Source organism: Marmota monax, unplaced genomic scaffold (genome assembly GCF_021218885.2).
Source record: "Marmota monax isolate L192 unplaced genomic scaffold, Marmota_monax_Labrador192_F-V1.1 WCK01_AAM20220418_F8-fsc00292, whole genome shotgun sequence".
Classification (NCBI taxonomy): domain Eukaryota; kingdom Metazoa; phylum Chordata; class Mammalia; order Rodentia; family Sciuridae; genus Marmota; species Marmota monax.
Window position 1 is genome coordinate 1,147,467 of NW_026692864.1, and position 24,162 is coordinate 1,171,628.

General features: G+C 50.1%; 1 protein-coding gene across 1 annotated transcript in view; it reads right to left on the reverse strand.

The window, feature by feature from the left end:
- Positions 1-23,688, reverse strand: part of Qrich2 (glutamine rich 2) — a 29,876-nt gene extending 6,188 nt beyond the window's left edge. Inside the window, exons 1-11 of the mRNA XM_058581015.1 lie at positions 22,965-23,688; positions 22,769-22,855; positions 21,258-21,377; positions 20,679-20,933; positions 11,959-12,099; positions 11,166-11,295; positions 5,920-11,025; positions 5,213-5,298; positions 4,684-4,781; positions 4,102-4,216; positions 349-603 (exon numbers count right to left, since the gene is read on the reverse strand). Coding sequence (XP_058436998.1) covers positions 349-603; positions 4,102-4,216; positions 4,684-4,781; positions 5,213-5,298; positions 5,920-11,025; positions 11,166-11,295; positions 11,959-12,099; positions 20,679-20,933; positions 21,258-21,377; positions 22,769-22,855; positions 22,965-23,510 — 6,939 coding nt within the window. The 5' untranslated portion in view covers positions 23,511-23,688. The remainder of the gene's footprint in view (positions 1-348; positions 604-4,101; positions 4,217-4,683; positions 4,782-5,212; positions 5,299-5,919; positions 11,026-11,165; positions 11,296-11,958; positions 12,100-20,678; positions 20,934-21,257; positions 21,378-22,768; positions 22,856-22,964) is intronic.
- Between the last annotated feature and the right edge of the window lie 474 nt (positions 23,689-24,162).

A 24,162-nucleotide genomic window follows, 5' to 3' on the forward strand; every position in this document is an offset into this window, starting at 1 on the left:
ATGAATTCCTGAGTCCAGGAGGAGGACTTGTGGGGAGAAATCTGGAAGGAATTGGGAAGATGGGCATGCCAGGGGAGTGGCTGTCTGCTCAAATGTGCACACACATGGCACTGCTCTACCCTTGACCAGCCAGGACCACCCCACCCACTGAACCAGCTCTTCTCAGTCTCCTGTCCCCAGAGCTGACTCACAGCTACTCACGCTGTGACCCTGTGGAAGGATCAGGGAGTTTTGTAGGATCTGGCTAAAGATGATCTCAAGCCTGAAGCTCCCCTTCTTGGGGAGAGCTGTCAGCTGACACTCTGCAGGGCCTCCAGGGCACTGGGAGGGAGGCAAGCAGAGACTCACCTGGCTCTGGAGCTTGGCCTTCTTAGAAGGCCGGGAGGCAGCCAGGTTGCTGACTATGTCCTGGAGCTGCTCATAGCGCCGTACGAGTGTGCTGACCTGATGGCCCAGGTCCAGGCTGCAGGCCGGACAGGTAGCATTGGGGTCAATCCGGCCAGGTGTGAAGTAAGTCAAGGGCTTGTGTGGGGTCATGCTCATGGACAGCAGGGTGGAAGAGGAGGCCAGCATACTCTCGATGATTGTCCTCAGCTTGTCTAACTGGGTGAAGGAAAGACATGGGGAGAGGACAGAGACAGTCTCAGCCATATTCTGCCCAGACCACCAATGCTAGTGAGATGCTTCCTGCCTCTTCCTGACTGAGAGGGCAGTCACCACCCTTTGGTGCCTTGCAGAATGTACAGAGTGTAGCAGGCACCCCATCTCTGTTGGTCAACCAGTGAACAGTGCTCTCCTTGGGGTCAGCCTGAACGCCACATAAAGCACTGGTGGCTGGATGTTGTGGCCACATCTGGCATACTAAGGACTCAGGAGCAGAGGCAGGAGGATTGCAAGTTTGAGGCTAGCCTCAGCAACTTAGTGAGACCTGTCTCAAGATGAAATTTTTTTTATTATTTTTTAGTTGTAGTTGGACACAATACCTTTATCTTATTTATTTTTATGTGGTACTGAGAATTTAACCCAGGGCCTCACATGTGCTAGGCGAGTTCTCTACTGCTGAGCCATGACCCCAGCCCCAAAGATGAAATATTTTTTAAAAGGGCTGGGAATATAATGCAGTGGTAGAGTGCCCCTGGTTCAACCCCCTGTACCACCAAAAGTAAAAATTCAATTGAATAAAGCATTTGCAGGTAGGAGGTTTCTGGACCTTTCTCCAGTCAGCCCATTGATCTGCTCTGGCTAAACCCTAAAGTGATCCATAGACATTCACAGCACTCTGATGACAGCCAGGTTGCTTGGGGGCCTAGGGGTGTGAATGGTGGGCTTGCCCATGCTCTGTGCCACCAAGTATGTGCATAACTGACAGTAAAGGGATGGGACAGTGAAGACAGTGCTGCAGGGGTCTCTCAGGGTCAGGGGGTATAAGCCCCTTCCAGGGACAGCTGCTTGGCCTGGCCCTGCTGCTCTCCTCTGCAGCCCCTTGTCCAGCTTGTTGTTGCTAATGACCGGGCCTAAGCAGAGCACAATTTAAGAGCAACCAACCTGGACTGGCCAGAGACCCTCAACTCATTGCCTGACTCAAAAAGGGGCACAGCCAACCTGTACCCCCCATCCACCCATCCCCCAATTTGGTAGTGGGCAGAAAAGTCAAAAAACTACAGGGCTCGGGGCAGCCATTTGGAACCATGTGTAAGAGACAAGTTGCTTGGGAACAGAATGGAAGAGAGGTGGGGAGGCTGAGAGGGATGGGTGAGGAAAAAGACAAAGGTATGCAGAAAACCAAACATGGGGAAACACCCCAACTGCCCGCTGTGGCCTGGACATACCCCCCCTCCCAACTCTGTATATACTCAATGTGTCTCCCTTTTGCTTGAACAAACAGGACTTGCAACTGAATGGCCTTGGCTGAGGCCAGCACATAACAGGTCTCTGGGATGCAAAGGGACAGAGTCATTCTCTCAAAGGGAAAAGGAACAGTCCCAGAAAAATGGGCATCTCAGTGATGCCTTGAAGAACATAAAGCAGCTCTCTGGGTAAAGAAGATCCAGGAGAATTCCAGAACAAAGATAGCATGAGAAAGGGGGAGGGGGCTAAAAGACAGGCAGGAAGGCCGAGGGCTGGAGGCTGAACATGAGGAAGGTTTGACTAGAGGAGAGGCTGCACAACCAGGGGGAAGCTCCTTTCCAAAGTGTGGCCTGGGAGGTCCCTGCTGATTACCAAGACCAGACAGGAACTTTGGGCCAGCAGGTGACTTTGTACCCTCTCTGCCCCACATGGGATAATTGGCTCAGTCTTGAAATGTTACATGCCATTGCACCAACAGCTGGGAAGAGAGACCACAACATGGCTCAAGGCACACAGGGATTCCTGACTGGAATACCTGGGCCCAGTGGCTTTCCCTAGGTGGTCCTTCTGTGAGTGCTCAGGGGACTGCTCCTAAGTCAGACACTCTTTACTAGGAAAACTAAGGACAGTGTCATTCAAGATTCAAAGGTAGACACTCACTATTGAGCAAGTGAGAGGCTGGGTTGTAGCTTGGTGGGAGAGCTCTTGCCTGGCCTGGGTTCCATCCCTAACACTACAAAAAAGAAAAAGAAAAAAAAAGAAAAGACAGCCTGCAGAGTGGGAGAAAATGTTTGCAAGTCTATACCAGATAAACCTGGTATCCAGAATATGTAAAGAACTTGTGGAACTCAATAATAACAAGATAAATTACTCAATGTAAAAAATGGACTAAGGATTTGAGTAGATATTTGTATCCCTTATCGCTAAAAAACAAGGCATACAACTGTCAAAAAGCACATGCAAAGGTGCTCAGCATGATTAGTCATCAAGAAAATGTAAGTCAAAACCATAATGAGATACCACTTCACTCTCTCTAGAATGGCTCGAATTAAAAGAAAGAAAATAAACAACCAATAAAAAAAAAATTAAAAAATTAAAAAAAAAAAAAGAAAGAAAATAACAAGTGTTGGTGAGGACAGGGAGAAAGTGGAACCCTCTCAACATTGCTAGGAGGAATGTCAGATGGTGTGGCCACTTTGGAAAACAGTCTGGCAGGCCCTCAAATGATAATTAAAGTTGTCATATGACCCAGCAATCCCACTCTTGGTATGTTCCTAAGAGAAATTAGAACATCTCCACATTAAAAACTTGTACAGGAATGTTCATGGCAGCATTAGTTTTAATTGCCAAAAGATGGAAACAACTCAAATGTTCTTCAACTGATGAATAGATAAATTGTGGTATAGCCACAAAGTGAAACTGTCCTGAGTAATAAAGAGTGAAGGACTGATACGTGCTGCAACATGGATGGACCTTGAAAACACTACTCAGAAAAAGAAGCCAGATGCAAAAGACCATTTATCACAAGATTTTGTTTCTATGAAATGAATGTCCAAAAGAAGACACTTCCAAAAGACAGAAAGCAGAAGAATGGTTGTCAGGGCCTGGGGCTTGTGTGGGGGGGTCATGGGGTGTGGGAGAGAAACTGCTAACAGGATTAAAGCCTCTTTAGGCAGTGATGAAACATCTTGGAATTGGGTTGTTGTCATGGTTGCACAACTTGTGAGTTATTACAAAATACCTGGTTCACTTTATTATTATTATTATTTTGGTACTGGAACTCCAGGGTGCTCCTCCACTCTGCTACATTTTTTCAAGTTTTAAGACAGGGTCTTGCTAAGTTTCTGAGGGTCTTGCTAAACTGCTGAGACTGGCCTCCAGCCTATGACCTTCCTGCCTCAGCCTCCTGAGCCCAGGTATTAGAGGTATGTGCTACTGTCTTGTTCACTTTAAAAGGGCAATTTTATAATATGTAAATTATATAATGAAAGAAGGACAGGGAAAGTAGATGAGTGGGAGGTGTACAGCACATCATCACCTTGCTCCAGGATGCCCGTGCCTGTGCACCTGTGGCCCAATTCGGTTTTGCATTGGGAGGAGGCTGAATCCTAGACACAGTCACCTCCCCACACATGCTAAGGGGGACCTGAAAGCTTGGTCTCTGAGGAGTGAGAAGGCAGGCCTGTCCACTGTCCATAGCCAACTCTGAGAAGGGTGCGTGGTCCCTGGAGCTGAGGAGCACCAGTTCCTCACCTGGTCCTGCAGGTAAAGTGAGGCTTCCGAGACGGAGTTCTCCATGGCAGCCTTGCCTCGTTCCTGACTCTCCCGCAGCTCAGACAGCTCCTTCTCAATGTCAGCCACGGTGACTCTGCGATATATAAGAGACCACCTAGTTCCAGGGCCAGCTCAGAGAACGGAGCCCAGTAGTACCAAGCCTGGCCACCCCGGACGCAGGGGATGAGAGGAGGCTGGCTCTGTCTAGAGAGCCCCAGGTCCTACTTCTGTTCCAGGGGCTGCCCCATGTGTTGGCCTAAGGCTTCTAGGCGGTGATACAGGGCCCTGCAAAGAGGAGCTCTGAGGAGCTTGAGCTGCATCTCCCTGGGGACAGTGTGAAGAGCCTTGTGCTCTTCTTAGACCTGCTAATGAGCTGTTTTAGGAACCTGGGGAACTTGTACCAGTTCCTTGAACTAGATCTGGCAACCTGAAGGCTAGGTATGATCCAGGTCAAAGACAGCAGTCAGGTCAGAGCAGGAGGAAAAGTGAAGGCTGCCACCGCCTTCTGTCTTGGGAACACAGGACACCAGGACTACAGTGCACAGGGTAGGGGCATCTCACCTGATGATGCCCAGCTGCAGGCTCAGCTGACTAGCCTTCAGCTCCTTCCCTGCTTCCCGGTCACTGTCACCCTCCAGGATTCTTTGTAGCTTGTTCAGCTGCAAACCCAATGGAAGGGGAAGGTCAGGTAGGCCTGCTCCCCCCTTTCCTGCATGTGATCCTGCAACCCCCACACACTCCTCTCCATTCTCTAATCTTTACCTAATGAAATCTAGGTCCTCTCTGAACATCCAGCCACCCATCTACCTCCTGGATGTAGTTGTTGGCATTGAGAATGCTAAATTCCTAGCAGCCCCTTGCAATGACCTCTGTCCCCAGAAAGTGCCAAGACTGCTTAACTCAGCTGTATCTTAATAGCTTTGAGGGTCAGGAAACAAACACAGTAACACCCAGGGTGCACTTTCTACCTGAGGGATGGCAAAGGCCCAATCAGATCTGAAAAAGGACTCTGTCACCCTCAAGCACAAAGCACAAGGGCTCTGACCCACCCCATCCAGAAGGCAAAGGAGGTTCACTCTCCCTTACATACTTGGGCTCTTTCTTGCCGAACTTCTTTGGCCAAGGTCTTTATGCTTTTCAGCTGTTCCTGCAGGTCAGGGGGTATGGTTTTTTGGACTAGGAAAAATGGAGACCTTAATGTCAAAAGGGTTAGATTCCCAGTGGGCTCCCACTCTCTTTCCAACCCCACAAAATGAAGGACCCCAGAGAACACTGCCTTCCCTGGTGACTGGGGCGAGGAGATGAGGAAAGAGGGAAGAGGGTTGTCTTGCACCCATAGAAACCCCGCCCACAGACCCACGACTAAAATCTTAATTACTCCCTGGAACCTAAACTTGTGATTGGACCATTTTTCCTCCTGTGCTGGGGATGGAACCCAGAGCCTGGCATAAACCAGACAAGCACTCTTCTACTTAGCGACACCCCCAGCCCTGAGCAAGTGTTAAGTTCAGTCCTCAGCATTCTCTCCCCACGCCTCCCGACACCTCCCCCAGCTGCTCTGCAGGAGGACTGACAGAGGCAGAAGAGGCACTCTTCATCCCTCCCCTAGGCTCCATCAGCCCCGCTGGCCTGCCCCAGCCTTTGCCCGACCCGTTCATTTGGACCCTGAAGGCCTGTGGAGCCCAGAAGGTCTGAGAGGGACGCTATGCCTATATGGCCAGGGGAAGGAAAGGATGCCACCAACTTAGAGTGAAAACAGTGCCCTCTCCTCCCCCACACCCCACAAGTGGTACCCACCCATCAGTGCGAGTAGGTACTCTATCTTCTCCAAGTCAGTCTGGCCAGCTTTCTCCTCATCCAGATCCTTTATTCTCTCCTTTAGCTCCACATAGAGACCTATCATCTCTCCCATCAGACGAAACGTTTCCACCGCTATGGGGAAGTTGGGGGCCAGTTTCTCCAGTGAATCATGTCGCTCACTCTGGACCTCACTCCTTTCGGAGTCTTCTTGACTCACGAAAGAGGGAACTTCTTGGACAGAGGCAGCCTGGGCAGGTCGCCCAGGTTGCTGTAAATCACTTGTTCTGCGTAGATCCAAATATTCCTGATCATGTGGACCAATACCCTCATAATCTGGGCCACCAGAGGCAGAGACAGAATATTCTCTATCTTGCTGAACTGCACTTGGGTACACCTGTTCTGGCTGATCTGGCCCAGATGATACCAAAAGCTGTTGATCTGGGGCTTGGCCCCGCTGCTCTAGGCCAGGATGCATCAAACTTTGCTGATAGGTTTCTGGTGGTACCAAACCCCTCTGGTCTATAATTGGTGATGCCAAACCTCGACTGGGTAACAGTGATGACACCTGGCCACGTGGCTTTCGGCCAGAAGGTCCCACACCAGGTGGATATGGGCGAAGTGATGTCAAACCCTGAGGATCTCTCTGGAATGTTGGAAAGCCACGAGGTTCTGTGCCTGATGCCATCAAGCCTTGCCAATCAGCACTGGGTTGTCTCAAACCACGTTGATCCATTCCAGGTTGTACCACACCATGTGGATATGCACCAGCTTGAGCCAAACTGCCAGGATATGCACCAGGTTGGAAAACACCAGGTAGATAAGCATCAGGTTGGACCAAACCAGGTTGAGCTAAGCCAGACATGTATGCACCAGGTTGAACTAAGCCATGTGGCCCTGTACTAGGTTGTAACAAAACACGCTGACCCACTCCAGGCTGCCCTGTACCAAGCTGGACCAAACCACGTTGATCCATACCATATGGCACAAAGCCATGCTGAACCACCCCAGGTTGCACCAAACCACACTGACCCACGCCAGGTGGTACCAGGCCATGCTGATCCACAACAGGGGGTGCTAGAGCACCCTGACTCATGCCAGGGGGTGCTACAGCACCCTGATCTGCACCAGGGGGTGCTATAGCACCCCTATCCTCTCCAGGGGGCGCTACAGCACCCTGATCCACACCAGGTGGCACTATAGCACCCTGATCCACACCAGGAGGCACTACAGCACCCTGATCCACGCCAGGTGTCACCAAGCCACGCTGACCAACACCAGGTGGTACTACCGCACGTTGATCCACACCAGGTGGGACCAAGCCACGCTGATCCACACCAGATAGTACTACAGCACGTTGATCCATGCCAGGGGGTATCAAGCCACGTTGATCCATGCCAGATAGTACTAAAGCACCCTGATCCATGCCAGGGGGCACCATGCCACGCTGATCCACACCAGGTGGTAGTAATACAGCACGCTGATCCACACTAGGTGGTAATATACCATGCTGATCCATGCCAGGGGGCACCCACCCACGTGGATACATGCCAGGAGGTACTACAGCATGTTGATCTATGCCACGTGGCACCAACGCATGCTGATCCATGCCACGTGGCACCAAACCACGCTGATCCATGCCAGGGGGCACCAACCCACGTGGATACATGCCAGGTGGTACTACAGAACGCTGATCCACACCACGTGGAACCAAGCGACGTTGATCCACACCAGGTGGCACCAAGCCACGCTGATCCAAACCTGGTGGCGCTACAGCACGCTGATCCACGCCAGTGGGCACTAACCCATGCTGATCCAAGCCAGGTGGCAACAAGCCAAGCTGATCCACACCTGGTGGCGCTACAGCACGCTGATCCACACCTGGTGGTGCTACAGCACGCTGACCCACGCCAGTGGTCACCAACCCACGCTGATCCACACCAGGTGGCACCAAGCCACGCTGATCCACACCTGGTGGCACTACAGCACGCTGATCCATGCCAGTTGGCACCAACCCATGCTGATCCACGCCAGGTGGCACCGAGCCACGCTGATACACACCTTTTGGCGCCTCAGCACGCTGATCCACACCTGTTGGCGCTACAGCACACTTATTGACGCCAGTGGGCACCAACCCACGCTGATCCACGGCAGGTGGCACCAAGCCACGCTGATCCACACCTGGTGGCACTACAGCACGCTGATCCACACCTGTTGGCGCTACAGCACGCTGATCTACGCCGGTGGGCACCAACCCATGCTGATCCACGCCAGGTGCTACCAAGCCACGCTGATACACACCTGTTGGCGCCTCAGCACGCTGATCCACACCTGTTGGCGCTATAGCACGCTGATCCACACCTGTTGGCACTACAGCACGCTGATCCACGCCAGTGGGCACCAACCCACGCTGATCCATGCCAGGTGGCACCAAGCCACGCTGATCCACACCTGGTGGCGCTAGAGCTCGCTGATCCACTCCAGTGGGCACCAACCCACGCTGATCCACGCCAGGTGGCACCAAGCCAAGGTGATCCATAGCTAGTAGCACTACAGCACGCTGATCCATGCCAGGCGGCACCAAGCCACGCTGATCCACACCTGGTGGTGCTACCGCACGGTGATCCAAACCAGTGGGCACAAACCCACGCTGATCCACGCCACGTGGCACCAAGCCACGCTGATCCACACCTGGTGGCGCTACAGCACGCTGATCTACACTAGTGGGCACCAACCCACGCTGATCCATGCCAGGTAGCGCCAAGCCAGGCTGTTCCACACCTAGTCGTGCAACACCACGCTGATCCACACCAGTGGGCACCAACCCACGCTGATCCATGTCAGGTGGCACCAAGCCACGCTGATCCACAACTGGTGGTGCTACAGCACGCGGATCCACACCAGGTGGCACCAAGCCACGCTGATCCACACCTGGTGGCGCTACAGCACGCTGATCCATGCCAGGAGGAACCAACCCACGCTGATCCACACCAGGTGTTACGAAGCCATGCTGATCCACACCTGGAGGTACTACAGCACGCCGATCCATGCCACGTGGCACTGAGCCATGCTGATCCACGCCACGTGGCACCAAGCCATGCTGATCCATGCCAGGGGGCACCAACCCACGCTGATCCATGACAGGTGGTACTACAGCACGCTGATCCACACCATGTGGCACCAAGCCATGCTGATCCATGCCAGGGGACACCAACCCACGCTGATTCATACCACGTGACAGAAAACCATACTGATCCATGCCAGGGTACACTAACCCATGCTGATCCACGCCAGGTGGTACTATAGCACCCTGATCCAGGCCAGAGGGCATCGTGGCATGCTGATCCATGCCAGGGGGCTCTAAGCCACGTTGATCCATGCCAGTTGTTACTATAGCACCCTGATCCATGCCAGGGGACATCAAACCACGCTCATCCACACCAGCTGGCACCAGGCCATGTTGATCTTTGTCAGGAGATACTACTACAGTACCCTGATCCACACTGGGTGGTACTACAGCACCCTGATCCACACCAGGTGGCACAAAGCCACGCTGATCCATGCCAGGTGGTGCCATGCCATGCTGATACATGCCAGGTGGTACAGCAGCACCCTGATCCACACCAGGTGGCACTATGCCATGCTGATACACACCAGGGGGCACCATGCCACGCTGATGCATGCCAGGGGGCACCATGCCACGCTGATACATGCTAGGTGACACCAAGCCAGGCTGATCCATACCAGGTGGTACTACTATAGTACCCTGATCCACAACGGGTGGCACAAAGCCACGCTGATCCATGCTAGGTGGCACCATGCCACGCTGATACACACCAGGGGGCACCATGCCATGCTGATCCATGCCGGGGGGCACCATGCCACGCTGATACATTCCTGGTGGCACCATGCCACGCTGATATATGCTAGGTGACACCAAGCCAGGCTGATCCACACCGGGTGGCACAAAGCCACGCTGATCCATGCCAGGTGGCACCATGCCATGCTGATACACACCAGGGGGCACCATGTCATGTTGATCCACACCAGGTGACAGCAAGCCAGGCTGTTTCACGCCAGGTGCCATTAAGCCATGCTGATCCACACCAGGTGGCACCAAGCCAGGCTGACCCATGCTGGGTGGCACCAAACCAGGCTGATTCACACCCGGTAGAACCATGCCATGCTCATCCATGCAGGGTGGCACCAAGCCACGCTGATCTACGCCATGTGGCACCATGCCACGCTGATCCACACCAGGTGGCACCATGCCAGGCTGGTCCATGCTGGGTGGTACCATGCTAGGCTTACCCAGGGTGGTTGACACTATGCCAGGCTTACCCAAGGCGGGTGGCACCATGCCAGGCTTACCCATCTCACGTGGCACCGTGCCACGCTGATCCACACTGGGTGGCACCAAGCCAGGCTTATCCACGGCAGGTGGCACTATACCACGCTGATCCTTGGCAGGTGTCACCAAGCCAGGCTGACCCATGCCAGGCTTATCCATGGCAGGTGGCACTATACCATGCTGATCCTTAGCAGGTGGCACCAAGCCAGGCTGACCCATGCCAGGCTGATCCATGTCAGATGGCACCATGCCAGGCTGATCCACACTGGATGGCACCACGCCAAGCTGATCCATGCCAGGCTTATCCATGCTGGGTGGCACCATGCCAGGCTTACCCACACCATGTGGCACCGTGCCACGCTGAACCATACTGGGTGGCACCAAGCCAGGCTTTTCCATGGCGGGTGGCACTATACCATGCTGATCCTTGGCAGGTGGCACCAAGCCAGGCTGATCCGCACCTGGTGGCACTATGCTAGGCTGATCCACACTGGATGGCACCAAGCCACGTGGACCCACGCTGGGTGGCACCAAGCCACGCTGACCCATGCCACGTGGCACCAGGCCACGTGGACCCATGCGGGGTGGCAGCATGCCATGATGACCCATATCAGGTGGCACCACGCCTCGCTGACTCATCCCAGGTTGCACCAAATCATGCTGAACTGTATCAGGTGATATCAAACCATGCTGATCCACTCCTGGCTGCACCAAACCTTGCAGATCTATGCCAGGCCGGGCCAAACCATGCTGACCTATATCGGGTTGGACCAAATGATATGGCTCTGCAGCAGGCTGCACCAACCCAGGTGGAAATGCACCAGGCTGCACCCAATCACTAGGCAGTTCCCCTAGTTGTGCCAGACCATACTGATCTACTCCAGGATGGACTAACCCACGCTGATCTCTGGCACGTTGCACTTCACCACGTTGATCTGTACCAGGTGGCACCACATCAAGCTGACCTGCACCAGGTGGCACCAGATCATGTGGATATACACCAGGTTGCACAAAGCCAGGCTGAGCTGTTCCAGGAGGTGCCAAACCAGGCCTATGTGGACCAGGCCAGACCAAATCACGCCGACCTATGCCAAGTTGCACCAAACCTTGTTGGTCTATCCCAGATGGTACCAAACCACCCTGATCTGCACGAGGCTGCACCAGACCACGCTGCCCTGAATCAGTTTGCACAAAACCAGGATGAACCATTCCAGGCTGCACCAAGCCAGGTTGATCTCTCTCAGGCTGGATAAAATCATACTGCTTGGTGCCAGGTTGTATGAAGCCAGGTGCTTCCAAAGTGGGCTGTAGCAAACCTTGTTGATCTCTACCAACTTGCATCAAACCAGGTGATATCAAATCATACTGAACTGTGAGAGGTAGAAGCAATCCTTGTTGATCTATTCCAGGCAGTACCAGTTGTTGCTGACCCATGCCAGCGGGTATCAGTCCTTGCTGATCCATGCCAAGTAGTCCCATATCACGCTCATGTATGCCGGCCTGTTCCATACTGAGTTGATCTGTGCCAGGAAGTATCATGCCATACCGATAGGCCTTATCAACTTGGTCTATACCAGGTAGTTCCAATCTTTGTTGATCTCTGCCAGGTACTAAAGGTGGCACAACACCATGCTGATCCATGCCAAATTGTACCAAGCCCTGATAGTATATTTCAGGTGGTGGCTCACCAAGCTGACTCTCACGAAGCGGCACCACACCATGTGGATAAGTGCTAGCATATGGCAACACTGTGCCAGGTAGTCCCATGCTTTGCTGATCTGGCCTTGCATAGACTTCGTCTTGGCTGACACGTGCCCCACGGCGCTGATCTGGAAATGCATAATGCCGATCTCTGGCTGAGGGTAAGTCCTGTTGCGATGGGCCAGGGAGTGCATCTCGTTCATCTCTTCTTGGACGTGTTGCGGTCTCTCTACCTCTGCGGCGCTCTGGCTCTGCTTTTAACTGGGATGTAGCTTGGCGGGGTTTTGACATGCCAGCTTCATCACGGGCCCTTGCAAGGAATCTAGTAGTAGAGGGACCCCTGCTTCGTTCCCTGAGGGCAGCATCTTCAGAGGGGTATCCACTGGATTCTGATGACTGATCTAGGCCACCAGTGGAATCCCGAACCTGGTCAGAACTTGGATGCTTCACAGAGGCTAGACTAGGAGCCCGATCACTCAATGTTAAAGCAGATGGCCCCCTGTGCTTAGGAAGTCCCATTTGGCCTAAGCCCTAGAAGAAGAAAGTCAATAACTTCAAGTCAAAAATACTGCAAGAGTCAAAAGGAAGGAGATCTGGGATATCTAACTCTGGTGACTTAAAGCCCTTAATGAGAAAAACTATCTATCTGGTCCTAAAAGCTAAGTTGGACATAAAGACTTTAACATTCTTTTTTTAAAATTTTATTTATTTTACTTGTTGACAAACCTTTAATTTTTATTTATATATGGTGCTGATAATCGAACCCAGTGCCTCACACATTCAAGGCAAGTGCTCTACCACTGAGCCACAGCCACAGCCCCAAGACTTTAACATTCTTAAAGGTCATCAGGTTTTTGAGACTGCACCTGTGTAAATGGCATCTTAACATGCAATTTTCTTCATAAAAGATGGGAAACTACAAATACAAGTGATCCTCCAGGCTCTCACTGAGTCACGAATAAAGGATGGAAGTCACTTGTTAAATTTAAAATCTAAAGTCTGCCCAATTATTGGCCCATTGCTGATGGTAGAGGCGCACACTGGAGATGAGCAAACCAAATTGTAAAGGATCCAAGCCTTGGGTTGGAACTCCACAGAAAGGGATTTTCTCTATGGACTGTCACACAGAATGCCAGGAGGTATGTACAAAACGGAGCCTGCAGCCCTGCTCATGGGATAGATTATCCATACTTGGGGCAGACCCAGGTGGTGAAATACTATGAACCCACTCAAAATTAATGATGGAATATTTCCATTTTTAGCCAAGAGGGAGTAACAGAGACTGAATTTACCCTCTCATCTGTAACAGCCAAAACTAAAACATCGAAAAGTAATAACTATGAAATAGTGGTTTTTCAAACAAGGGTAACAGGTAATGAAGAAATAGAAAATTCCTGAAAGGATGGAGTGGCTGCAGTGCAGGGGGGAGGCTGGGATGGAGCCTACAGGATTCCTGGAGTAGAGACGGAGGCAACTCAAGTCCACAGGACAGAGTATCAGCAGGAAGAGAAATGCATCCAGCACAGAAAGGATCCATGTGAGGAGGGTACCAACCAACCTTGCACAGCTAGGAGAACAGGGCCCAGAGTCTGTGGGGCTGAGGAGGTGCCTGCTTTGACCAGCCAGTTTGGAAAAACTCATCATTCAAGGGGCACAGGGCAGTGTTCTCAGAAAAGGGGTGCCTCTGAGGTAGACAGCAGTCCGCCCAAGACCGAACACTGCTACGGACCCACCTCACAAATCTAAAACAAGAGCTGAGAGGATCAAACTATTTTCAAATAACTGCATTATGGTGAGGGATTATAAAACTATTCAGCATCCCACCAAGAAAACTCACAGTGACTAGCCAGCAATCAAAGATGACCAGGCATGTAAACAGACATAAGAACATGACCCTTAATGAGATGGTTCAGTCCACTGAAACCACCCCACAGTGACCCAGGTGCTAGAATTAGCAGGACAGGATACTAAAACAATGAACACAGCTATTATTTGTTATGTTCAACAAGGTAAGTAGAGACATGGAAATTTTTTTGTATTTTTGGTGGTGCCAGTGATTGAACTCAGGACCTTGCATATGTTAGGCAAGTGCTCTGCCATTGAGCTACAGCCCCAGCCCATTTAAATTTTTTTAAATTTTATCTTATTTTATATTTTGAAACAGGGGCTTGCTAAACTGCTGAGGCTGGCCTCAAATTTATGATCCTCCTGCTTTAGACTCCCAAGTCACTGGAGATTACAGTTGTGTACCACTGCGCCCAGCTGGAGGATATTTTAAAAACAATCTGAATTGAATTAAAGTCTGAGATGAAAAATAACTGGATGAGATTAATTACAGGTTAGGCATCACAGAAGAAAAGTTTGCCAAAATATAGTTTCTGTTGCTATATCTGGAGATATAGCAACAGAAACTATCTGAAACCAAATGAGAAATAAAAATTACAAAATGAAAAAGCATCAGTGAGCTATTAGGTAAATGTGTGTGTGCGTGTGCGTGTGCGTGCGCACGCGCGCACACACACACACACACACACAAATTGGAATTCCTGAAGGAGAAGAGGGAGACGGAAGAGGAAAAAAAAGATTTGAAGAATGGTTCAAAACTTCCCAAACTTGATGAAAACTATAAACCCAGAGATACAAGAAGCTCAATGTACTCAAGCACAGAAGACCATGACATGCCATGGCACACCAAAGCAGTGATGTAGAGGTAATCTTAAAACAGCAGAGAAAAGGAGGTGTACGCTGCAGAACCAAGCAGAGTGTGGTGGAGTGCTCACTGGGAAGAGGGCTGCAAGGAGGCAGCAGGTGACACCCCCATGGGAAATAAAAGCTGTCCACAGGCTGGGACACCATGGCACACACTGTAATCCCAGTGACTCAGGAGGCTGAGGCAGGAGGAGTTTGAGGCCAGCTTCAAAAACTTAGCAAGATCCTGTCTCAAAATAAAAAATGAAAAGGGCTGAGGGTATGGCTCAGTGGTAAGGCACCCCTGGGTTCCATCCCCAGCACCAAAAGAAAAACAAGGAGGGGGGATGCATTATAGTAGCCAAAAAAGTGGCTATACTAATATCAGACAAAATAGGCTTTAAGACAAATTTATTACTAGAGACAAAGAAATGTACATTACAAGGCTTTGATCCCCAGTACCACACACAAAAAATGTATTCTATAAACCTAAAGTTACAGCTAGTCAGACAACAAAGAAGGTAAAATGGAATGAAAAATACTCAGTTCAAAAGGGGCAGAAAAGAGGAACAAAGAAACAAATGGATCAAAAAAATCTTTTAAAAACCACTTGTTATAAAAAAATGAAATCATAATATTAATATTAGACAAAACTGATTTCAAAGCTAAGACTATTATTAGTATTAGAAGGTAATTACTGGGGCTGGAGTTGTGGCTTAGTGGTAGAACACTTGTGTGCGAGGCCCTGGGTTCAATCCCCAGCACCATATAAAAATAAATAAAATAAAGGCATTGTGTCCAACTATAACTAAAAAATAAATTTTTTAAAAAAGAAGAAGGTGGGCGAGAGGGCTGTAGTTCAGTGGTAGAGCAGGTGCTTATTAGCATGCTTGGCCCTGGATTCCATCCCCAGCACCAAAAAAAAAAAAAAAAAAAAAAGCAATTCCTTAATATAAAGAGATCAATCCATCAAAAAGACATCTGGGCAGGGCGTAGTGGCACACACCTGTAATCCCAGTGGCTCGGGAGGTGGAGGCAGGAGGATTGCAAGTTCGAAGCCAGCCTCAGCAATTTAATGAGGCGCTAAGCAACTCAGACCCTAGCTCAGTGGTCGAGTGCTCCTGAATTCAATCCCCTGTACTCCCCCGCACCCCCCAAGAAAGACATTTGTTCTAAATGTTTGTGCACCTAATAGAGCCACCAATTACAGGAGGTGGTGGATGAAGCCCCAGTCAGGGATTTCAATACCCCTGGTTAGAAGTAGGTGGAAAGTCGGGTAAGAACACTGCATGTTTCGTAGGGTTACCATAGCAAAGTCCCATAACCTTTAATAGTAGAAATTTCTTGTCTCGAAGTTCTAGAGTCTAAAAGTCTGAAATGCAATAATGAGCAGGACTAGTTCCATCTGAGGCTGTGAGGGAGGTCTCCTCTTCTCTCCCAGTGCCTTATAGCCTCCAGCCTTTCTTTCTCTTATCATCACATCATCTTCCCTTGGTACATGACTGTTCTATCCAGATCTCCCCTTTTATAAAGACATAGTCATATTGGGTTAGGGTCCACCGTAATGTCTTCATCTGAACTTCATCATCTGCAAAGCTCCTATTTCCAAATATGGCCATGTTTGCAGGTCCTGGGATGTAGGATCTCAAGATTTGTTTTGAAAGGACAGTTTAACCCTAATATATATAAAAGACTTAAATAACACCATCAACCTGTTTGATCTGATTGACATTTGTAGAATATTTCACCCCAAACAGCAGAAGATATATTTCTCCTTAAGTTCACATAAAATGGTCACCAAGGTAGATAATAACTTTAAAACATTTCAAGTGCATAAATCAGAAACCAGTGACAGAAATATCCTTGGAAAATCCTCAAATATTTAGAAAAAAATGCAGATTTCCAAATATACCATGGATTAAAGAAGAAGTGAAAGGGGGTGTAGAAAATACCTAAAAGGCCTTAGAAAGGCTACAAACCAATCACTGCAAATAAAGCAGAAAGGAAATGGCAGCATGGAAAGACTTTCAAAAGTAAACCTTTCAGAGACACCCAACACATTACCAGTGTCAGAAAAACACTCCAGAAGCAGGTGTGGCAGACTGTGTCCAGGTTTTCATCCAAATTTCAGAAACAAAAATAGCAGGAAAATGGCAGCAAAAAATTCAGGTACACTGTATATACTGCCTCTGGAGGATAAGGTATGTATGAGTATCCTACAGCTGCTGTAACAAAGGACCCCCAAACTTGGTGGCTTAAAACAACATAAAAATGTTATCATTCTGGGGGTCAGAAGTCCAACTTGACTAGCAAAAGTCAAGGTGCCGATCAATAGGGCTGGTTCCTTCCAGAGGCTCCAGGGGAAAATCCTCTTTCAGCTTCTAACAGTTGCCAGTGGTCCTTGGCTTTGGCCATATCACCTTCTCTCCTATAGGGCTATCTCCTTCTGCTTCCTTCTTATAAGGACCCTGGTGATGATATCACTGGACTCCCTTCATGACCAGGAGAATCTCCTACCCTCAACACCTTTCCCTTCACCACATCTGCAAAGTCCCTTTGCCATGGCAGGTGGCATGTCCAGGTTCTGTGGATTATGACAGACATCCTTGGAGCTATTAGTCAGCTGCCCCACATCCAGTGACTAAAACCAAAGTCATGGTTCTATAGAACACTTTGAAATCCTGGAAAAATGGGTGCAACAGCTGCAGAGATTGGGGGGGAGGGGAATGAGGTCCTAGAAGAGCTGGTTCAGTTCTTATTAAGGGCATCAGATGAGACCATTTCATTTCTGAGGACACTGGGGGCAAGTGCTGATGACCGAATGCAGACCACTCTTTGAGACTTGTCCTTTAAGTATCCAAATGAACAATCAACACCTGTACAGGCTCTTCCCAGAAAGGAATCCTGGAGACCAGAAATACCTTCTGCTGTTCAGTCCCTTCCCCTGGCACTCCACGTCAAGGATGCAGAGTCAGAGACAGCAGGCACCCTCCACCTAGAACATTAATGCTGTCTGTCTCACCTTCTAACCCAGGCTCATCTCTCCCTGCCATCTCTGTTCCACTAAGTCTATGATGGTAATATTTTTTAAAGCACCATTATTTTAGGTACCAACAGGAAAGAGAAAACAGTTCCAATTAATGATGAAATGCCACCAACTCTTAAGACACATCCTGGTTCCACCAATGTTCATCTTAGAGTCGGTGGGTGTAGTGTGGTCTGAACCGAGATACATTTCTACAGAGCCCTCTTTCTCTGTTCACCTATTAGGCTGGGGGCTCCTGAGCAATTAGGATGTGTGACGCTCCCCAAGCCTAAATGTGTCTAGCCGTCCCTCCCACACTGGGGCTGCATCCTGACTGTTTTAACAAAGACTCCAGCCCCGACAACCTGCTATTTCCATGACCGCAGTACAATACAAAATTCTTATTTCTGTTCTCCTGGGAGGTGCCATGACATCAGATGTATTCATTTTGCCCAGTTAAGATCAAGTTAATTTTATGAAGCACCTTTCTGAATTCCTCCACTGGGCTTTGGGTCCCAAAGCCGGAGATATCCAAATGTTGATCCCAACCCAGCAGGTGGACAGAGAAGAATGGACTTAGGATAAATACAATTTGACTCGAAACATCGGTCCAAAGTAAACATTTCCTCACCTAATTCCCTGCTTCAGGAATCACACTTCCAACTACACCCATTTATAAGCTCCCAAATCCTCAATATTCTCAAAATACATAATAGGTGGTTTTACTCAAGATCTTGACTCTGTTAACGTGGAAATATTACTTTACAATCTAGTAGCTCATATCTGGCAAGTCCTGGAAGGCAAAGTCCCACCCAGCCCCAGTGCCCACCTTTGTCTGTCCTGCCTTCCAGTTTTTGCCTTCAAGCACCTGGGAAATTTGGACTTTGGATTTCTCAAGATGATTAGAAAGAACAATGTCATTTCTGGCCATTTTAAACTTGTCCATGGTGTTAAACTGTGGCCTTGTCCTTCACAGAGGCTGTGAACATGACTCCCTGTTTTTGCTTTCTGCTTTATTCAGCCTGTCAGGCCACCAGAGCTTCATAGACAAGACATCCTTACCTCGGGCATACCATTTCTGCAAGGAAGCACTTGGCTCCAGGTCGTTGGACCTAGTAAAAGGGTGGCTGGAAGATGATCAAACAATTATGACCCCTCCCTCAGGACTGAGCTCACTGTCATCTGGATTTATTGTCTTGGTTACAGGAAACTGAAGAAGCTTGGTCTCATCTTAAAAACAGGTTGTTTTATTTGGTTTTGTGGTGCTGGGTCACATCCAGGGCCTTGCATATGCCAGGCAAGGGCTCTGCACTGACTATACGTTCAGACCTTTATTAAGCAGGTATCGACTATGCTCTGGGGTTGGATTTTCCTAGTTTCAATAAGATTTTTTTTTTTTTGTCACTGGGTATTGAAACTGCGACACTGAAGCACTAGGATCTCACTAAATTGCTTAGGTCCTCACTAAATTGCTGAGGCTGGCCTCAAAATTGTGATCCTTCTGCCTTGGCCTCCCAAGTTGCTGGGATTACAGGTGTGCACCACCACACCCAGCCCAGTAACTCTTATTCTTTCTTATCATGAAGAAAAAAGTAGGAAGTGGAGGAGGAGCATCACCTTATCATCACCATCATCCTGTGGTACACGAAGTCATGAAGAACTGCCCAGCTGCCATTACAATATATTCTTGGCTGGGTACAGTGGGACATGCCTGTGATCCCAGCAACTCAAGATGCTGAGGCAGGAGGATCACAAGTTCAAGCCTCAGCAATTTAGTGAGACTCTGTCTCAAAAAAAGGGGTGGGGAGTGGTATTGGAGATGTGGATCAGTGGTTAAGTGCCCTTAGGTTCAATCAGTAGTAACAAAACAAAAGACAAAAATGGATGTTTCCTTGTCTCTGAAAAAGTAAAAATCTCTGAAGGTGTATAATTATGTTTAAGTCTTGGGGGTGACCTCTGCTGTTACCCTGAGGAAATGTGTTGCTTGCTAAAGCAACATGGTAGTGGTACCCGTGTGATAAAGCTTCAACTTTATTTCTTTGTGGTACTGGGGATTGAGCCCAGGGGCTCTACTACTGGGCTACATTTCTGGTCCTTTTTAAATTTTTGAGACAGTTTCTTTAAAGTAAAAAAATTTTTAAAAAGCCACCTTTTCCCAAGGAACTCCATTTACTTTTTTTTTTTTTTTTTTTTTTTTGGTGCTGGGGATAAAACCCAGGACCTCATGCATACCAGGAAACTGCTCCACAACAGAGCCACATTCTCAGCTCCCTCTGGCAACTCTTTCTGAAGCTGTTTCCTCTTTGGATGGGCAAGGAACTCAGAAAACAGTCTTGGAGATTGGCAGGATGCCTGGGGCATCCAGATGGTATTTGGTATTCCCTAGGTGGCCACTGGGAGGCGCCAAAAGGCTCCTGCTTCACTCACTTCTGTGGGTACCTCAGGGGATCTGGTTTGAGGAGACCACTTGCAGAGTTGGGGGACAGAGAGCATGGAGACCAAAGGAGTAGCTGATCCTGGTCTGCGGGGGCTGTTTGAAAATATCCAGGTGAAGAAAGGTTGAGGGTTTGAAAATGATTTGGTCTTCCCGTGCATAGAACCAGAACAGATGGCCACATGCCCATATGCAGAAGTCACCATCAGCAAGGGGCCTCCTGCAAGGGTATTATTTCCAGGGTTGGTCACCCTGTTCCATGAACAGTGAAGGGACTTGTGCATTTCAGGACAGCTCAAAAAACTACAAAAGCTATGAAAACAATCAGGTGGATACTGTTTCCACCTAACCCATTGGCAAAGTTCCAAACATCGAGGACTGACACATGGGGTGGGGGTGGGGGTGTCATGAAATAAGTTCTCTCCTATGCCGCTTGTGGGAATCTAGGCTGGAACAACACCCATGGAAGACAATCTGGCAATAGCCAGCCAAACTCAAAGGCACATTTCCATTTCTAGGAATTTACGCTCTTCACACATGTCACCTGGGAGCACTCCTTATAAAATTGGGGAAAATATTTGTCTATAATATGGAACTTGTGAAATAAAGGATAGACATGCACACGGCAGAGTCCCATTCTTGGTACAAAGAGAGATTCTGGGAAGCCACACCCAAGACCACCACCAGGGACCCCAGTTTTTCACCATTTGTGAGCCTTTCCAGCCCTCAGCGATGGCTTGCTCCAGCTCTTCCCAGGTGACCATGGTGGCTTCTTCTGCACCAGGAACTGAACCCAGTGTCCAGTTTATTTGTTCCTGACAATAACAACAGTACACTTACACACATTACCCCAGGTTTAATCGTAGGACGGACTGCTTAGGAACAGGATGTGTGGGGTTCATCCACAGCCCTAGCCCCAGGAAGAATTCACCATCCTTCAAGTGACCAACCAGTCTTGGGCAGCCAGTTCTTTGTCCCTTGTGAGTTCCCAATTGATGGTCAGGGATGGAAAGGATTTCCCCCTCAATCCAGGGGCACCACCCTGCTCTGGGGGAGTGGGGCCCAGTCCTAGAGTGAAGCCAGGCTGAGGACAGCCCCCCAGCCCAGAGAGCCTTTTCCCCAGAGCTCGCTCATATTACCAGGACTTCATCTTGATCTTTGATTTGCTTCTCAAGGTCTTCAATTCGGTGGAGGACTTCCTGGAGATAGAGTTCAGAGAAGGAGCACCCCTGAACTCCTGGCATCCCTATGTGTGTGCACACACATGCACACACAGACACACTCACACACACTCACAGTGACTCGGAATGAGGGAAAAGAGGGAAGGAGGTGTGTGTGGCTCTTAGGACAAAAGAGGGTTTCTAGTTTCTACCTGATTTTTTGCCTGGTCAGTAAGGCCAAGCTTCCAGGTCTTTCCCCAACCAACAGAGGAAGGGAAGTAGACAGCACTGAGGGTGGTACTGTGAGACATCATGCCAAGAGTTAGTGCCAGTGCAGGGGAGGGAACCATTGATCCTGGTTCATCTCATGTGACCCTCTATCAAAGCCTTCCAGCACTGCAGCAAGAGGTCCACCTTGCCTCACAAGGAGCAAGGACCAGAAACCTCGGCGGCGTATGCTGGCTGAGAAGAATCCTCAAGAGAATCCAAGCCAACTGCTAAAGCGTAAGTTGCACCATATAACTCGTGCCACCTCCAGGATCAAAACAAAAAGAAACAAACACACTGGATTTGAAAGTTTAAAAAGCAGAGAGAGAGGAAGGAGGGGAGGGAAAGGGGAAATAATGGGGAAATTGGCCAAATTATATTGTTACATTGTGTGCATGTATGAGTATATAACAGCAAACCCCATTATGTACAACCATAATGTACCAATCAAAAATGTGAAAGAAGAGCAGATAGTTCTTAAAGCAAAGATGAGTGTGCTGGGCTCCCCGGGCGGGTGCTGGTGTGTAGGATGGCAGCGATGCCAGGCAGCCCTGGGGGCTTGGCTTCCTCCAGCCTTTCTGGCCTTCCCATTTCTCTTCCAGTCTCCCCCAGGCTTTCTTCCTAACTGCTCCTCCTTCTCTCCAGGTCCACTATCCACAACCTGACACATGCCTTGAAATAAGAGCATGTATCTGTTATCACCTTTGTCGGAATTGCTGGGTGTTTCCTACCGTGCATCAGATATAGGCTATGCTGAAGCATTTACGTATACTTCACCCTCCAGAAACCTGGAAGTCCAGCTGAAACTGATCCCACATGCTGCAGCTCCTGTCTGTAACCAAGACATTGTTGTCTAATTCCTCCTCCCACCTCCCCTTCTGTGCACTGGCCTTTGGTCTTCAATGCCTGCCACCTGATTATTTAATATCAATTAATTTAGCAATACTGGGGATGGAACCCAGGGACGTTCTGTCTCACTAAATTGTTCAGCTGGCTTTGAACTGCCTCAGTCTCCCGAGTTACTGGGATTACATGTGTGCACCATGGTTCTTTATTCAAGGGAAATAGGCTCTAAGAATAGTTGAGATGTTGTCCCTGCTGGGTCAGTCCAGAGACTGTGGGTGCCTGATAAAGGGTGGGTGGTCTCCGGAAACAAGGCTAAGGGAGGAAGAACTGGGGAAGAGGCCACTCTGCTCTAAGGTGTAGTCCCCAAGCACATTCACCTGAGGCCTAAACTCCAGAGACACCATTTTGTAGGCTTCTTTCAGGTTCTTCACATCTTCCACCACGTCCTGGAGCACGCGCATGACCTGCAAGGAAGAGCATGGGCCTGGTGGGACCAAGCTGCACCCAGGCCTGGTGACCCTGGATTGGCCCTCTCCCTCTCTGTGGCAGCTCAGGGGCTTAGCTCCCACAGGCTGAGGGCAGTCTGGAGGGACAGAGGGTCTGCAACGTCTGCACACTGACCTTGGGGGTGCTGCCTCCCACGGTGTCCTTCAGGACCTTCCCAGACCTTATCTGAGCTGTGTCCAAGGTTGGCATGTCCATCTCCTCCAGCCACTCTGGGATGGCCAACTGTTGTGCGCTGACCTTGGAAGTGATGAACTGCAAGTGGGTGGTGATGTCCTCCACCCTGCCGTCCATGGTCTTGAGCTGCTTGGTGAGGTCCTGCACCTGGTTCTCCAGCGCCAGGGAGAAGGACCTGCTCATACCTCTGCGTTTCTCTTTGGACCCGGGCGGGAACTGAGTGCCAAAGGAGCCCCGGAGGGACTCAAGTGAGCGGCCTGCCTCCGGGGACAAGGTCTGGAGGTCGATAAGAGTCTCTAGGATGCCGAGGTTCTTGAGTATGGCCAAGATGAGCGTGTGCAGGACGGTGAAGTTGACCGCGCCCACCTCCGGGGTGCCGATGGCCAGGTCGGCCAACTCCCGGAGGGAGACCTTGGTCGCTGGAATTGCGGGTGGCATCGTGCGTCCTAACGGGAGCGGGGCGCAGGTACGTGGGTGTGGGCGACCTGAGTCCCCTCACTGCTCGCCTCGCCTCCAGGGACTTTTCGGTCCTGCAAGGCGCCTGGGCCGCCCCGCAGTGCAGTCAAAGGTGCGCACCTGGCCTCCCACAGTCCGCGCCCCACCGCCTCTGGGCGGGGTGAGGCTGGCGGCCCTCCCTGTCGGGTCTCGGCCTCCAAGCTCCAGCCCGCTCGGCTCCCTCGCTTGGCCCAGGCCAGCGGCGGCCGTTAGGAACGCGGGGCGCCTGGTTCTCCGCGGCCCCACCCCCCCTCCACGCGCCGGAGGGTTCCGTGTAAGAACAGGCCCGACGAGTCTGGGGGGGGGGGCGCTGCTCAGACTCCCCCAAGCCCAAGGGGGAGCCCACAGGAAGGCAGCATTCGCACACCCCAAACACCACTATTTTTTATTCCCAGTAAGTGCTCCGAGGAAAGGTGCGTGGGCGGCGCCAAGCCATGTGTATGACACCAAGTCTGGGGACGGGGTGTGGGGTGGCCTAAGGCTCAATTAGGCTCTGTCCATCCCCCTAACCTAGAAAAGCCCCCCACTTGTTCTTGAGGGATCGTTAAAACCCGAAAGATTTAAAGGGAATAGTAGCACCACGCTTTGTACCACC